The 17,137-nt window shown below is 46.7% G+C and overlaps 1 protein-coding gene across 1 annotated transcript in view; it reads left to right on the top strand.

Annotated features, from left to right (window-relative positions):
* LOC144683661 (gamma-aminobutyric acid receptor subunit beta-4-like) overlaps nucleotides 1-16,897 on the top strand; it is a 272,931-nt gene extending 256,034 nt beyond the window's left edge. The window contains exons 4-7 of the mRNA XM_078546914.1: nucleotides 5,027-5,164; nucleotides 7,344-7,496; nucleotides 11,562-11,806; nucleotides 16,547-16,897. Coding sequence (XP_078403040.1) covers nucleotides 5,027-5,164; nucleotides 7,344-7,496; nucleotides 11,562-11,806; nucleotides 16,547-16,897 — 887 coding nt within the window. The remainder of the gene's footprint in view (nucleotides 1-5,026; nucleotides 5,165-7,343; nucleotides 7,497-11,561; nucleotides 11,807-16,546) is intronic.
* Nucleotides 16,898-17,137: the final 240 nt, after the last annotated feature.

Here is a 17,137-nt window from a genome sequence, read left to right as displayed (position 1 = left end):
ACAGGCCCGCACACTGACCTACATGCATAACCATACAAAGACCCACACACAGGCCCACATGCAGATCAACACACAGACCCACATGCAGACCCACACACAGACCTACATACATACCCACACACAGCCCACATGCAGATCCACACACACACCCACACAAAGACCCACACAGAGGCCCACATTCAGACCCACACACAGACCTTCATAATGAACCACAAAAATACACACACACACATCCACATACACACCAACAGAAAGACCCACAAAGAGTGCCACACACAGACCTACATACAGACCCACACACAAACCTATGTACAGGCCTGTACACAGACCTACATACTGACCCACACACAGACCCACATGCTGACCCACACAGAGACCCAAACACAGACCAACACGCAGACCCACATGCAGACCTTAACACTAACCCACACACAGCTCACACATAGGCCGACACATTGACCTATACACATACCGATGCACAGACCAACACACAGTGCCAGACACAGAAATATACACAGGATCACACGCAGACCCACACACACAAACACCCATACCCACACACACTCAATCTCACACACCCACACATACACCCACACACACACAAAGACCCACACAAACACACGAATCCTCAAACAGACTTCCCCCACACACAGGCAGACCCACATACTCAGAGACACACAGACTCACACACCCAGACACACATGCAGACCCACTACCACAGATAGACCCACATCCTCTGACAGAAACACACACACAAATGCAAATGCACACCCACATACAGACCCAGACACAAACTCAGATCCACACACAGACCCACTTGCGCACCCACATATAGACCCACACACAGAGTGACATCCACACACAGACCCACACGTGCATGCACATATGCACACACAAGCACACATTCACAGAGACACACACACACACACACACACACACACCTTTTACGCAGACAGAAGGATACATACAAAAACAAAAATTGCTGGAAAAACTCAGCAGGTCTGACAGCATCTGTGGAGATGAAGACAGAGTTAAAGTTTTGAGTCCTTATGACTCTTCATCAGAACTAAAGAGAAATAGAAATGTGGTGAAATATAAGCTGTTTAAGGGGGGTGGGACAGGTGAATCTGGATAGAGGGCCAGTGATAGGTGGAGGCAAAGGAGAGATTGCCAAAGATGTCATAAACAAAAGGTCAAAGATACATACCCATCTCCAGACCCACACACAGACCCATACTCAGACACCCTTATGCAGACAGATAGGCAAACATATCCTGCAGACCCACACCCAGACACACATAGCCATCAGCAAAGGTTATACCAAAACTGTGAGTTTTTCAGTGAAGACTGAAGAATCTGGGACTCTTTTCTCTCAGGGCTTAGAGGTGACCTGACGGAAACCATTAAAATGATGTAGGTGTTTGATAGTGCGTGTGTGTGTGTGAAAGAAGGGGTTTGATTGTGTGTGTGTGTGTGTGTGTGTGTGTGTGTGTGTGCGGGAGAGAGAGGGAGAGAAAGAAGGGGTCTCATAGTGTGTGCGTGTGTAAAGGGGTTTGATGGTGTATGCAAGTGTTTGATAGTGTGTGCATGTGTCTGTGTGTGTATCTGTGTGTGTGGTGTGTGTGTGGGCATGTGTGTGTGAAGGGGTTTGATTGTGTGTGTATGTGTGTGTGTAGGTGTTTGATAGTGTGTGCGTGTGTCTATGTGTGTATCTGTGTGTGGGGTGTGTGTGTGAAGGGGTTTAATTGTGTGTGTGTGTGTAGGGTGTGTGTGTATGTGTGTGTCTGTGTGTTTGTGTATATGTGTCAGTATAGAGTGTGTGTGTGTATGTGAGAGAGAGAGAAATAAGGGGCTTCAGTGTGTGTGTGTGTGTGTGTGTGTGTGGAATGTGTGTGTGTGTGGGTGTGCGGAATGTGTGTGTGTGTGTGTGTGTGTGTGAAGGGAATTGATGGTGTGTGTGTATGTGTGAGAGAGAGAGAGAGGGAAATAAGGGGCTTCAGTGTGTGCGTGTGGGAAGGGGTTTGATGGTGTGTGTGTCTGTGTGTGTGTCTGAGAAGGGGTTTGATGGTGGGGTATGTGTGTGTGTGTGGTGTGTGTGGGTGGGTGTGGGTATATGTGTGTGAAGGGGTTTGATGAATGGGTGGGTGTGTGTGTGAGGGAAATGGGGTTTGAGGATGTGTGTGTGGGATGTGTCTTCGTGTGAGGTGTGTGTGGGATGTGTGTGTGAAGGGGTTTGATAGTGTGTGTGTGTGTATCTGTGTGTGTGTGATGAGATTTGGTCATGTGTGTGCGTATCTGTGTGTGTATATGTGTGGCATGTGTGTGTGTTCATGTGTGTGGTGCGTGGGTGGGTGGGTGTGGGTATGTGTGTGTGAAGGGGTTTGATGGTGTGTGTGTGTCTGTGTGTGTGTCTGAGAAGGGGTTTGATGGTGTGGGATGTGTGTGTGTGTGTGGTGTGTGTGGGTGAGTGTGGGTATATGTGTGTGAAGGGGTTTGATGAATGGGTAGGTGTGTGTGTAAGGGAAATGGGTTTTGAGGATATGTGTGTGGGATGTGTCTTCGTGTGAGGTGTGTGTGGGATGTGTGTGTGAAGGGGTTTGATAGTGTGTGTGTGTGTATATGTGTGTGTGTGTGATGAGGTTTGATCATGTGTGTGCGTATCTGTGTGTGTATATGTGTGGGATGTGTGTGTGGTGCATGGGTGGGTGGGTGTGGGTATGTGTGTGCGAAGGGGTTTGATAGTGTGTGTGTATGCGTGTGATGGTTTTTGATTGTGCGTGTGTGTGTCTGTGCATGCGGTGTGTCTGTGTGGGTGAGGTGTGTGTGGGATGTGTATGTGAAGGAGTTTGGTAGTGTGTGCATGTGTGAGTATGTGTGTGTGTGTGAAGGGGCTTGATAGTGTGTGTGCATGTGTGTGTGTGTGTGTGAGTGTGTGTGTGAGAGACGGGGTTTGATCGTGTGTGTGTGTATCTGTGTGTGTATATGTGTGGGATGTGTGTGTGTGCATGTGGGTGGGTGGGTATGGGTATGTGTGTGTGAAGGGGTTTGATAGGATGCGTGTATGTGTGTGTCAGTGTGTGTGATGGTGTTTGATTGTACGTGTATTTGTGTGTCTGTGTATGGGGTGTGCCTGTGTGGGTGAGGTGTGTGTGGGATGTGCATGTGAAGGGGTTTCATAGTGTGTGCGCATGCGTGCGCGTTTATGTGTGTGTGTGTGCATGAGAGTGAAGAAGTTTGATATTGAGTGTGTGTGTGTGTGTGTGTGTGTGTGTGTGTGTGTGAAGGGGTTTGATGGTTTGTGTGGAGGGGTATGTGCGTGGGTATGTGTGTGTCAAGTGGTTTGATTGTGTGTGTATGTGTGTGAGTGAAGGGGTTTGATTGTGTGTGTATGTGTTTGTGTGTGAGAGAGAGTGAAGGGGTTTCATAGTGTGTGTATGTGTGTGTGTGCTTGAGAGTGAAGAGGTTTAATATTGTGTGTATGTGTGTAGTGTCTGTAGTGTGTGTATGTGTGTGTGATGGTGTTTGATAGTGTGTATGTGTGTGAGGTGTGTGTGTGTATGGGTCAGTGTGGGTATGTGTATGTGAAGGGGTTTGATAGTGTGTGTTTATATGTGTGTGTGTAAAGGGGTTTGATAGTGTGTGTGTGTAAAGAGGTTTGATAGTGTGTGTGTGTTGGGGGGTATGTGTGTGTGAATGAGTTTGATTGTGTGTGTGCACATGTATGTGTGTGTGCGTGCATATGTGTGTGTGTGAAGGGGTTTGATCATGTGTGTATGTGTATGTGTGGGGTTTGTGTGCGTGTGTGAGAAGCGGTTTGATTGTTTGTGTTTGCGTGTGTGTGTGTGTGATGCGGTTTGATTGTGTGTGTGTCTCAGTATGTGTGGGTGTGGGTGTGTGTGTGTGAGTGAGAGAGAGACAGGGGGTTTGATCCTGCGCGTGTGTGTGTGTATGTGTGTGTGAAGGGGTTTGATGGTGTGTGTGAGTGTGGGTGTGTATGTGTGGGATGCGTGTGTGTTGTGTGTGTGGGTGGGTGTGGGTATGTGTGAGTGAAGAGGCTTGATAGTGTGTGTGTGTGTGTGCCTGTGTGTGGGATGTGTCTGTGTGTGTGAGGTTTGTTTGGGATGTCTGTATGAAAGGGTTTGATAGTGTGTGTGTGTGTGTGCCTGTGTGTGGGGTGTGTGTGTGAGGTGTGTGCGGAATGTCTGTATGAAGGGGTTTGATGGTGTGTGTGTGTGTGTGTGTGCCTGTGTGTGGGGTGTGTGTGTGAGGTGTGTGCGGAATGTCTGTATGAAGGGGTTCGATGGTGTGTGTGTGTGTTTGGGTATGTGTGTGTGAGTGAAGGGGTTTGATTGTGTGTGTATGTGCGCACGCACGCGTGCATGTGTGTATGTGTGTGTGTGATAGTGTTTAATAGTGTGTATGTGTGTCCCTGTGTGTGTGTGTGTGTGCATGTGTGTGTGTGTGTGTGTGTGTGTAGCGGTTTTATTGTGTGTGTGTGTGTGAGAGAGAGAGAGAAGGGGTCTCATAGTGTATGTGCCTGGCTGTCTGTCTGTGTGTGTGAAGAGGTTTGATTGTGCATATGTGCGTGCATGTGTGTCTGTCTGTCTGTCTGTGTCTGAAGGGGTTTGATGATAGTGTAGCATTATTTCACTAGTCAGTCTCTTTGTGTCTCTTCAGTTTGGTTTAGTTTTCAGTGGACCAATTTGAGCCTTGTGAAACTCTTTGAGTGACCGCAGTGATCGAGATAGCCATCTGGCCTGGCCTTATGAATAGAGACTCATAGATTCCGAGTTCCTTTAGAAATCTAACTCAAGCTTTCGAATCAGCTCGCTCATCCTTTTTAACACCTCATCCACGCCATTGTGAACCTAGTTTGTGACAGATGGTGATTAGGACACCAGAGTTCATGATAGTTGTAATAAAAAAGTGCCCCAGCCTGTAGTTCTCAGTTTAATATCCGTGCACTGGACTGAATGTTAGCATCAAGTAACATATTCCTTTGACTCTTTTTCCACAACCTTTGCAGATGGCTACACAACGGATGACATTGTGTTTCACTGGGAAGGAGGTGATGGAGCAGTGACTGGAGTAGACAATCTTGAACTGCCTCAGTTCACTATTGTTGAACTGAGTTTGGTGTCAAAGGAAGTAGCTTTTGCAACAGGTGAGATTCTTTGCAAGTTTTTGGACTATGTTCTGTATTGTTCACAGATGGGCACCAACTACATCTGCATTAATACATCCAAAGTCCCTAAGTCTCACAATTCTAACCTCAGACACTGTCCCCACACCTTTCACAATTACTGTTGTCACCCAACACCATGACCTTGTCTCTCACCATTCCCTCTCGACCCCTGCAGTCCAGTTTCAATTGCGTTATGCTCACCATTGACATCCTGCTTACCTCAGCATACCAGCCCCAATCCATCCTCAACATATCCTTACCATGACAGCCCCAATTTCCCTTCTTCTCCAAGGTGCCATTTGTTCCACTTACACTTAGATCTGTCCCAGTGCAGTTGCAAATTCTCTTGAAGTGATTTCTCCAGGTTCTCCCCTGTGATCAGTATTTACATGATGCTGCACATCCATAAACACGAAGCTGGCTTCTAATGATGTCTAACTCTATCCTCACACACCAGCGACTTCAAGCCTCCTGTTATCAGTTCTGTCTGCCTGATCCCAGCAATGGCTCCCTTTCATCAGGCCCCAGCCCTCACCCTTTTAAAACTACTGTCATCAATTTCCACTCAAAATTCTCATCCTTGACACATCCGACCACCTCCACCACCACATCTTTTGCCTTTGTTCCCTCTTGAAGGGTCTCAGACTTGTTGTAGAGTCCGAGTTCCATCTCCATTCCTCTTGAGACTCTTCCTTCAAATCTTCACCTCTTCCTGACTTCTCATTGTACTGAAGCATCCTGTCCCAAGTCATGAATACATCCTTTGTGACACTGATTATCACACATCATCCCTCTGCTTGACCTGCCCATAGCGTTTTTTAAAATTCATTCATGGGATGTGGGCATCACTGGCTAGGCCAGCATTTATTGCCCATCCCTAAATGCCCTTGTTCAGAGGGCATGTAAGAATCAACCACATTGCTGTGGGTCTGGAGTCACATGTAGGACAGACCAAGTAAGGACGACACATTTCCTTCCCTAAAGGACACTAGTGAACCAGATGGGTTTTCACAACAATCGCCAATGGTTTTATGGTCATCATCAGACTTTTAATTCCAGATTTTTATTGAATTCAAATTCTACCATTTCAAACCACTAGTCCAGTGACAATACCACTACGCCATCACCTTCCAAAGTTTGGCCATGTTCTCCTGTTCCAGTATCTTGTTTCAAAGAGCTTCCTCTATGAGATGGCCCTACCTATACCCACCATCATCCACGTATGTCCCTGGAAAAATCTACTGTCCCTTCCACCTTACCAACATTTCAACAGCAAGCCTCAAACCAGCTTTGTCTCAATACCTGCATACTGCCTTTCACAAACACCATCCACAAACATGGGCTCAGCTCCATGTGTATTTCTAACTCTCCTCTCAACATCTCTACAGTTTCTCCACTATCAAGACAGAGATGAGTCACAACCAGCTGCAGCTCAACATCACAAAGTCCAAAGCCATTGTTTTTGGTCCGCAATATGAATGTCACCCTTGTGCTCACTGACTTACACTGGATCCTTATATGACAACACTGTTTTATAAAGTGTGACTGGTTCCTTTCGCTGAGTCTGTGAGGGTTGTGTTGGAAATGAAGACCAGGCACACAATGCATTAACCCATTTCAGATCAAATACATGCCCGAACAGAGAGTCAAATTATCCCTTGGGTCTCATGTCAACATCAACATTTTCCAGTGAAAGATCAGGACCAATGTCATTATTCTCAGACCCAAGGCTACTCCTCTGCACACTCGCTCCTCCCATAAACATAGAGTCCCCATCTCCTCCCAAACAAACCCAAAAGCCCCCACACCCTACCTCCTCTTCGCTTCCCCCAACACTTTAGCCACACACATGACTCACATAAACCAGCGGTGATATGCGCAGTATATTGCAATATTTTTACTTTGATAGGGTCAGCGTAGAGGGAGTTTTACCCTGTATCTAACCCCGTGCTGTACCTGCCCTGGGAGTGTTTGATGGGGACAATGTAGATGGAGCTTTGCTCTGTATTTAACTCCGTGCTGTACCAGCCCTGGCCCTAGACATTATTATATTTGTACTGGTGATTTTATGTGATGAATTGCTCATTGACTGGCTTCCCTATGCAGTGAGTCTACCCTTACCCTCACCCCCCCATTACTTTATGTTCTTTTCTGTTAGGCTCATACCCTCGCCTGTCGCTCAGTTTTCGTATCAAGAGGAATATTGGATATTTCATTCTGCAGACCTACATGCCATCAATCCTCATCACCATCCTGTCCTGGGTCTCCTTCTGGATTAATTATGATGCTTCAGCTGCACGAGTGGCCCTTGGTGAGTTATAACCAAATAAACACTCACAATCCTCACATCCCTTCATAGCCGTGATGTCTGGGCCAATAGACTCGGATTGGGAACACCCTATAAGACCCATGCTCCTTAATCAGAGAATGGTTACAACAGTCAAGGAAGCCATTCACCCAACATCCACACCGGTACATGATTGAGAACTTGGATCAAGATCATCAGTGGGAAGCCGGTCCAATTTTGTTTGCAGCATTAGATCAAAAACTACAAGCTTCAAAGCACCTTGGGATGATCGGTGCTGTGAAAATGCCATCTCTTTAGTTCCAATTCCTATTCCTAGCCCAAAGAACTAGGATCAATTGCAGTGTCCCAACTGTTGTATGGGCCAGGACCATAGACTGGGGATTGGATCTGGAACTCGCAGCTCCATACAGTTCTGTACCAAATAGTTCTCTCTGGCTGTTTACCATGCAGTGACTTCCAGCTGTGTACCACACAGTGATATCCAGATGGGTACAACACAGTGATATCCACGTGTGCACCACACAGTGATACCCAGCTGTGTACCACAGCGAGATCCAGCTGTGTATCACACAGTTGAGATCCGGCTGTGTATCACACCACGGGATCCAACTGTATCACACAATGAGATCCAGCTGTGTGTCACACTGTAGAGTGCAGCTGTATCACACAGTGAAATCCAGCTGTGTAACACACAGTGAGATCCAACTCTGTACCACAGTGAGATCCAGCTGTGTATTATACAGTGATATCTAGCTGTGTATCACACAGTGAGATCTAGCTGTGTGCCACACAGTAATATCCAGCTGGGTACCACAGTGACATCCATCTGTGTACCACAGTGAGATCCAGCTGTGTACCACACTGAGATCCAGCTGCGTACCACACAATGAGATCCAGCTGTGTACCACAGTGAGATTCAGCTGTGTACCACAGTGAGATTCAGCTGTGTGCCACAGTGACATCCATCTGTGTACCACAGTGAGATCCAGCTGTGTACCACACAGTGAGATCCAACTGTGTACCACAGTGAGATCCAGCTGTGTATTATGCAGTGATATCCAGCTATGTACCACACAGCGCTATCCAGCTGTGTATCACACAGTGAGATCTAGCTGTGTGCCACACAGTGATATCCAGCTGTGTACCACAGTGGCATCCATCTGTGTACCACAGTGACATCCAGCTGTGTACCACACAGTGATATCCAGCTGTGTACCACACAGTGATATCCAGCTGTGTACCACAGTGGCATCCATCTGTGTACCACAGTGACATCCAGCTGTGTACCACAGTAACATCCAGCTGTGTACCACACAGTGATATCCAGCTGTGTACCACACAGTGATATCCAGCTGTGTACCACAGTGGCATCCATTTGTGTACCACAGTAAGATTCAGCTGTGTACTACAGTGAGATCCAGCTGTGTACCACACAGTGATATCCAGCTGTGTACCACGCAGTGATATCCAGCTGTGTACCACAGTGAGATCCAGATGTGTACCACACTGAGATCCAGCTGTGTACCACGCTGAGATCCAGCTGTGTACCACACTGAGAACCAGGTGTTTATCACACACTAAAAACCAGTTGTGTACCAGAGTGAGAACCAGCTGTTTATCACACACTGAGAACCAGATGTGTACCAGAGTGAGATCCAGCTGTGCACTGCAAAGTGAGATTCAGCTGTGTACCACACAGTGAGATCCAGCTGTGTACCATGGTGAGTTCCAGCTGTTTATCACACAATGAGATCCAGCTGTGTATCACAGGGATATACAGCTGTGTATCACACAGTGATATCCAGCTGTGTGCCACACAGTGATATCCAGTTCAGTACCACACAATGGTTTCCAGTTCTGTACCAGACAGAGATATCAACCTGTGTACACCACAGTGATATCCAGCTGTTTACCATGCAGTGACATCCAGATGTGTACCACGCAGTGATATCCAGCTGGGTACAACACAGTGATATCCATTTGTGTACCACACAGTAATACAGAGCTGTGTACCACAGCGAGATCCAGCTGTGTATCACACTATAGGGTGCAGCTGTATCACACAGTGAAATCCAACTGTGTAACACACAGTGAGATCCAACTGTGTACCACACTGAGATTCAGCTCTGTATTGTACAGTGATATCCAGCTGTGTACCACACAGTGAGATCCAGCTGTGTACCACAGTGAGATTCAGCTGTGTACCACAGTGAGATACAACTGTGTACCACAGTGAGATCCAGCTGTATATCATACACTGATATCCAGCTGTGTACCACACAGTGAGATCCAGATGTGTACCACAGTGAGATCCAGCTGTGCACAGCTGTGTACCACAATGATGTCCAGCTGTGTACCACAGCAAGATACAGCTGTGTACCACAGTGATATCCAGCTGTGTACCACACAGTGAGATCCAGCTGTGTACCATACATGATATCCAGCTGGGCAGAAATTTGCACTCGAGTGTAAAATGACTTGCATCACCTAGGGCGAGTGTGCCGACGTCCTTACATACTCGCACAGCATTCCATTCGACAGGCATGTGCACCCGCTGACAATTGACAGACCTATTAAGGCCATTAAAGTAATAATTAACTAAAATATTTCGCTGCCCATCCAATCTTACGGTTGGAGGTGAAAATTCCAAGCGGCCTTTGGATTTTTTAGACAACCTCATCCACGAGCGGGACGAGGTTACAACAGGTATCAAAAATTAAGTTAAAAATTTTAAATTTCATTCATAACATGACAGAGTCACATGAGGGGACAGGTTTTAACAGTGTTAAATGTTTTATTTTGTGTTTTTAAATCTTCAGCTCCCTAAGGCAGCTCTGTGCCTCAGGGAGCTTTCATTGTGCGCACCAGCGCACATGCGCGAATGTTCGTACTCGCCCTCCTCCCACCCCCACCCCAGCAGTGCTGAACACTGCAGCACACATTTCACACTGGCTGGCTGTTAATTTTCCAGCCAGTGTGAAATCGATGTCTGGGCCCAATTGTGGGCAGCAGTCAGCTTCGCAACAGCTCCCACACCTGCCCACTGCACCCACCCGAGAAGGTAAAAATCCTGGGCCAGCTGTACACCACACAGTGATATCGTCCTGTGTACCACTCAGTGACACCCAGCTGTGTACCACAGTGAGATCCAGCTGTTTACCACAATGAGATCAATCTGTGTATCACACAGTGAGATCCGGTTGTGTATCACACTGTAGGGTGCAGCTGCATCACACAGTGAAATCCAGCTGTGTACCACAGTGAGATCCAGTTGTGTATCATACAGTGATGTCCAGCTATGTTCCACACTGTGCTATCCAGCTGTATATCACACAGTGAGATCTGGCTGTGTACCACACAGTGAGATCCAGCTGTGTGCCACAGTGAAATCCAGTTGTGTACCACAGTGAGTTCCAGCTGTTTATCATGCAGTGAGATCCAGATGTGTATCACAGGGATATCCAGCTGTGTATCACAGGGATATCCAGCTGTGTGCCACACAGTGATATCCAGCTGTGTGCCACAGTGAGAACCAGCTGTTTATCACTCAGTGAGATCCAGCTGTGCATCACAGTGATATCCAGCTGTGCATCGTACAGTGACATTCAGCTGTGTACCACACAGTATTATCCAGCTGTGCACTACAAAGTGAAATTCAGGCATGCACCACACAGTAATATCCAGCTGTGTACCACACAGTGATATCCAGCTGTGTACCACAGTGGTATCCAGTTGTATATCACACAGTGAGATCCAGCTGTGTATCACCCAATGAGATCTCGCTGTGAATCACAGTGATATCCAGCTGTGTATCGCACAGTGAGATCCAGCTGTGTATCACACATTGAGATCCAGCTGTGTACCACAATGAGAGCCAGCTGTGTTTCACACAGTGAGATACAGCTATGTATCACACAGTGAGATCCAGCTGTGTATTGCATAGTAAGATCCAGCTGTGTATCACAGTGAGATCCAGCTCTGAAAACTCTTGCTATGACTGAATTTCAAATCGAACATTGAAAGTCAGTCTGATATCTCTAACCAGGCTTCACCTTTTTTTTGTCCCAGGTGTAACAACTGTACTCACGATGACCACGATCAACACCCACCTGCGGGAAACTCTTCCAAAGATCCCTTATGTTAAAGCCATTGACATCTACCTGATGGGCTGCTTTGTCTTTGTCTTCCTGGCCTTGCTCGAGTACGCCTTCGTCAATTACATCTTCTTTGGCAAAGTGCCATCACAACCGAAGAAAACAACTGGGAAAGTCAGCAAGAGTAACACAGAGAGGGGCAGACTCGGGAACACCAGGGTGAGTAGGCATTGTTTGGTGTGATCATGGGATTGGTGCTGCTATTGAACTCTGGGAAGCAGCACCTGTGGAACATCCACAACCTCCAACCAGAGCCCATCAGCAAGACCCAGGACACAAAGGCAGGTCAACCATTGGTCAGTCTTCACATGAGACTATTCAATCACAGGAATTGTCCAGGTGATTAACCTGGACTGTAGTCATTTACAAAACTGAAATATATAGCTGTGCTGTTTTGTGTGTTAACTGGTGTAGGAACTGCCCCACATAGGCCAGAGTCAATCCTGGTCCTGGCTGGGAAGGGTGTGATAAGGACATGATGTCCTTCACTGTGCCTATAAGGAATAGGTGTCAATAAAAGAGACTGCTAACACTGGAACAGTGTCCAGTGTCAGACAGCGCCTGATTGCAGGCTTGGTCTAATGGCAGGCAGTCTGTAGAAAGCATTTCATTGAGTTGTGACGTTTTCATTGTGTTACGTTGGATTCTGGTTTACAACTGTCTGCAGACTTCACCTGATCGTGGACTGCACTGCGTGGATTCGGGACTGTGTCAGATTGGTATCTATGGTATCTATTGGTATCGGCGGACAGCGCCGATATGCAGACTGTGGTTGATGGGGCATGACATCTGATTGTAGATGGCGCCTGATTTCACCTTCCTGTGGATAGTGGATTGTGGTTTAGAACTGAGTGCACCAATTACAGATGAGGCCAGATTTTGGCTATGCCTGATTTATGTTTATTCATCACAGGTGTGGGTGTCGCTGGCTAGTCCAGCATTTATTAGTCATCCATAAATTCCCTTAAGAAGGCGGTGGTGAGCTGCCTTCTTGAACCGCTGCAATCCATGTGGTGTAGGGAGTTCCAGGATTTTGACTCAGAGACAGTGAAGGAACAGCGATACATTTCCAAGTCAGAATGGTGACTGACTTGGAAATAGTAAATAGGGAGAAACTGTTCCCGCTCGTAAACGGATCAAGAAGCAAAGGGCACAGTTTTAAAGTGTTTTGCAAAAGAAACAAATGCGAGATGAGAAAAAACTTTCTCACACAGCGAGTAATTAGGAATGCACTGCCTGGAAGTGTTGTGGAGGCAAGCTCGATTGAGACATTCAAGGGGGCATTGTATGATTAAATAGAAACAATGAGCAGGGTTACAGAGAAAAGGCAGGAGATTGGCACCAAGTTAAAATGCTCAGAGAGCCGGTGCAGACACGATGGGTCGAATGGCCTCCTTCTACATCGTAATAATTCTGTGATTCTGAGTTCAGTTTCTGGTCAATGGTAACCCCCAAGATGTTGATAGTGCGGATTCAGTGATGGTAATGCCATTGAACATCAAGGGGTGATGGTTGGATTCTCTCTTGTTGGAGATGGTCATTGCCTGACATTTGTGTGATGCGAATGTTACTTGCCACTTGTCAGCCCAAGCCTGGATATTGTCCAGGTCTTGCTGCATTTGGACATGGACTGCTTCAGTATCTGAGGAGGTGCGAATGGTGCTGAACATTTGTGCAATCATCAGCGAACACCCCCACTTCTGACCTTACGATGGAAGGAAGGTCATTAATGGAGCAGCTGACGATGGTTGGGCCGAGGACACTACCCCGAGGAACTCCTGCAGTGATGTCCTGGAATTGAGATGACTGAGCCCCAACAACCACAACCATCTTCCTCTGTGCTCTGTGGGTCTGACGTCACATGTAGGCCAGACCAGGTAAGGATGACAGATTTCCTTCCATAAAGGACATTAGTGAACCAGATGTGTTTTTACAACAATCGACAATGGTTTCATGGTCATCATTAGACTTTTAATTCCAGATTTTTATTGAATTCAAATTCCACCATCTGCTGTGGTGGGACTCGAACCCAGGTCCCCAGATCATTACCCTGGGTTTCTGGAATACTGGTCCACTATGCCACCACCTTCCTTTGTGGATGCCAAGTTTTGAGCTGCTAGACATATTTGAAATCTGAAGCCCGGTGGTAGTGCCACACAACACGACGGAGAGTGCGGGACTTCATCTCTACAAGGGCTGTGCAGTCATCACTCCTACCAATATTGGTGTGGTGAGATACATCTGCCGTAGGAGGATTGGTGAGAACAAACTCTCTTGTTGGTTCCCTCACCACCTCCCACAGACCCAGTCTAGCAGCTATGCCCTTTAGGACTTGGCCAGCTCGGTCAGTCGTGGTGCAACCGAGCCACTCTTGCTGATGGAGATTGTAGTCTCCCACCCAGAGTACATTTTGCACCCTTTTCACCCTCAGTGCTTCCTCCAAGTGGTGTTCAACATGGAGGAGCACTGATTCATCAGCTGAGGGAGGGCGGTATGTGGTAATCACGGTATGTGGTAATCAGCAGGAGGTTTCCTTGTCCATGTTTGACCTGATGCCCTGAGACCTGAGTGGCCTGAGTTATGATCCCTGGTGAGGTCACAACTAGAGTATTGATTGCATCCAGTTTTGCTCACTTTAATATGCTTGGTCTCATTGCGCTAAAACAGAATGTTCACAGGGGCTGTTGACAGAAGGAAAATACAAACTTTATTAAGAATTATCTTACAGTGACTTCATCTTACTGTTACAATTCCAGCTGGTGTTAATATTGGACAAGTCAGATCCCAGTGTGAAACCTGGCTTGATAGATCCTAACTTTTATTTTTTAATCTTTCGAAACCGCGGAGGAAAGTTCCTGAACAAATTCAAGGGAGTCTGCAGATGAACTTTAACACAAGGAATAAGAAACAAGAAAATATTGAACAAGAAAAATGAACTATAATACACCAGACAAAAAAGTCAGAAAGATTTCAATACAAACACAGGAAAATGATTCAAATATTCACTATTCTTTGACTCCAGCTACATCTTTACAGACACATACAAACTGGGAAAGATAAAACAATTTACCATTCCTATCTTGTACCACATACCTACCCCAAATATTAGAGTACATGTGAATTAACAGGTGAACTCTGGTCAGACACACCACACTCCAAGGTAAATGACAGATGTGACCAAAGCTGATGCTATGGATTTCTCAACAACCCACCCAGGTGTGTATCACACCGTAAGCCAACTGGTCTCACTGAAACTCTATCTTTCTCACACTGGTTTCCAATCTCCACATTTGAAAATCTTACCTTTGAATTTTCTCCAAACATTGCTCCCCCTCAGTCAGCTTCAACAAGGATTTACCTCCAGGGTTTCAATCTCACCTCCTGAGATTCCTTTCCTCTGGATCTCCACATAGACTCAAACTCCACCTTCCAAGCACAATTTCAGCTCTTCGACCAGGCCAAGCAGAACTGCACTGCTCCAAAAGGGTTCCGTTGCCCTTAGGGCCCACAGCACAGAGTCACCATCCTTTGGCTGCCCACTCAGGAATTCTGGGCGTCTCTCAAGCCCACTTCACTTCAAGTCTGCTCCTCACAGCTCTTTCTTTAACTTGGAGCCTTTTCCCCTGCTCCTGTCTCTCAGCTTTACTTAATAGGATCTGTTCCTGATCCCTGGATTTGTCCCTTACATGGGACTGTCTGCTGAAACCTCTCTCTGTCCCACTCCCTGCTTTGGGACCTTCTCCCTGTCCCCCTCCCTGTGTCCTTCTCCTTGGGACACCTTCTCCGGAATGGCTCTGATTCCAGGTCACCTGACCCCCTGTTCCACACCATTTCACATCTTTCCTCCTGCGCTTGTGCGCAGAGCCAGCTCCTGGCCTGAAGGCTGTGAAATCAACGAGCCGTGTATGTGTGGCCATTCACCGGCTGGCACTCGCACAGAAGCCCGGTGCCTGCTGGGAACTGTAGATCCCTAATTCTGAACTCCCGAGTTAGGTGAGTAATTTTGGGCTTCCCAACACCGACGACGAGGTTTACACGGGAGAGCAAAATCCATGAGATGTTGCATCTCTGCCTATTACACGATTAGAATTCATCCTTAACACCACACTTTAGGAAGGATGTGAGGGTCCTTGAGAGGGTGCAGGGGAGATTTACCAAAATGGTTCCAGGGTTGGCGGAGTTTAGTCACAAGGTTAGGTTGGAGAATCTGCGGCTGTTCTCCTTGGAGCAAAGGAGATTGAGGGGAGATTCAATAAAGGTGTACAAGATGATGACAGGTTCAGAGAAGATAAACAAAGAAAAGCTCTTCTCATTGGCTGATGATACAAGGAGTAGGGGACACAGATTTAAGGTTTTAGGCAAGAGATGCAGAGAGGATGTGAGGAAGAATTTTGTTACACAGCAAGTGGTGATAACCTGGAACTTGCTGCCCACGAGGGTGGTGGGACCAGAGACAATAATTTCAAAAGGAAATTGGATGGGCACTTGAGGGGAGCAAACCTGCTGGATGGAGTGGGGGAATGGGATTGATTCAATGGGTCTGTAAAGAGGCGGCATGGACTCAATGGACCAAATGACCTCCTTCTGTGCCATAATGACTCTCTGGTTATATGACTGTAATGATCCAGATGGGTTTTTACAGCAATGATCATCATTACAGAAACCAGTTTTTTATTCCAGATTTATTTAAGGAACTGAATTTATATTACCTCGCTACCATAGTAGGATCACGTTTCCAGACTATTAATACTAGTCAAGTAACATTACCACTATAATACTGTGCCTGTCAACAGTGAACTGTGCCTGCTTGTGGACTTTGTCTGTGGAACTGAGGGTCAGGTTTTACCTTGTGTATGAGTATGCAGTGTAACACTAATGCTGTGTTTTCTCTTCATGTAGGTTGATGCACATGGAAATATCCTCCTGAGCACCTTGGAGCTGAATGATGAAGTCCTGCCATCAGAGGTTGCCAGCAGTGTGAGTGATTCACGCAATTCTGTCATGTCCTTCGACAGCTCTGGAATCCAGTTCCGTAGGGTCGGGTCCAGGGATGGTTTAGGGATCAGCACTAGGGAGCGGAATGTAGACCGTGACCTCGCTAAGAGCCGCCTGCGTCGCCGATCCTCCAAACTCAAGCTGAAGATCCCAAAGTTGACGGATGTTAGTGCAATCGACAAATGGTCAAGAGTTGTGTTCCCCATAACCTTCGGCTTTTTCAATGTCATCTACTGGCTGTACTATGTGCACTGACAGAGAGAGAAAGAAGGACAGATAGACAGGTCGCATGGTCATGTTAAACCAACTGCCATTCTTCATGTGGCCAGGACTTTGTACACATGTAAAAACAGACAAGGAGGAAATGTCTTCACAATCACTGCAGATGTTCCATTTGCCTTTCTATTTCCAGCTCTTTGGTTTCCCCTGAAATCCTAACATCCTTCCTGACCTCCTGTTATGCTGCATGATTCTCATTTTAAACATGTCTAGATC

This window comes from Cetorhinus maximus, chromosome 8 (genome assembly GCF_964194155.1).
Source record: "Cetorhinus maximus chromosome 8, sCetMax3.hap1.1, whole genome shotgun sequence".
Classification (NCBI taxonomy): Eukaryota; Metazoa; Chordata; class Chondrichthyes; order Lamniformes; family Cetorhinidae; genus Cetorhinus; species Cetorhinus maximus.
Note: the sequence above shows the minus strand (reverse complement) of the source record. Positions and strands in the feature narration are given on the sequence as shown.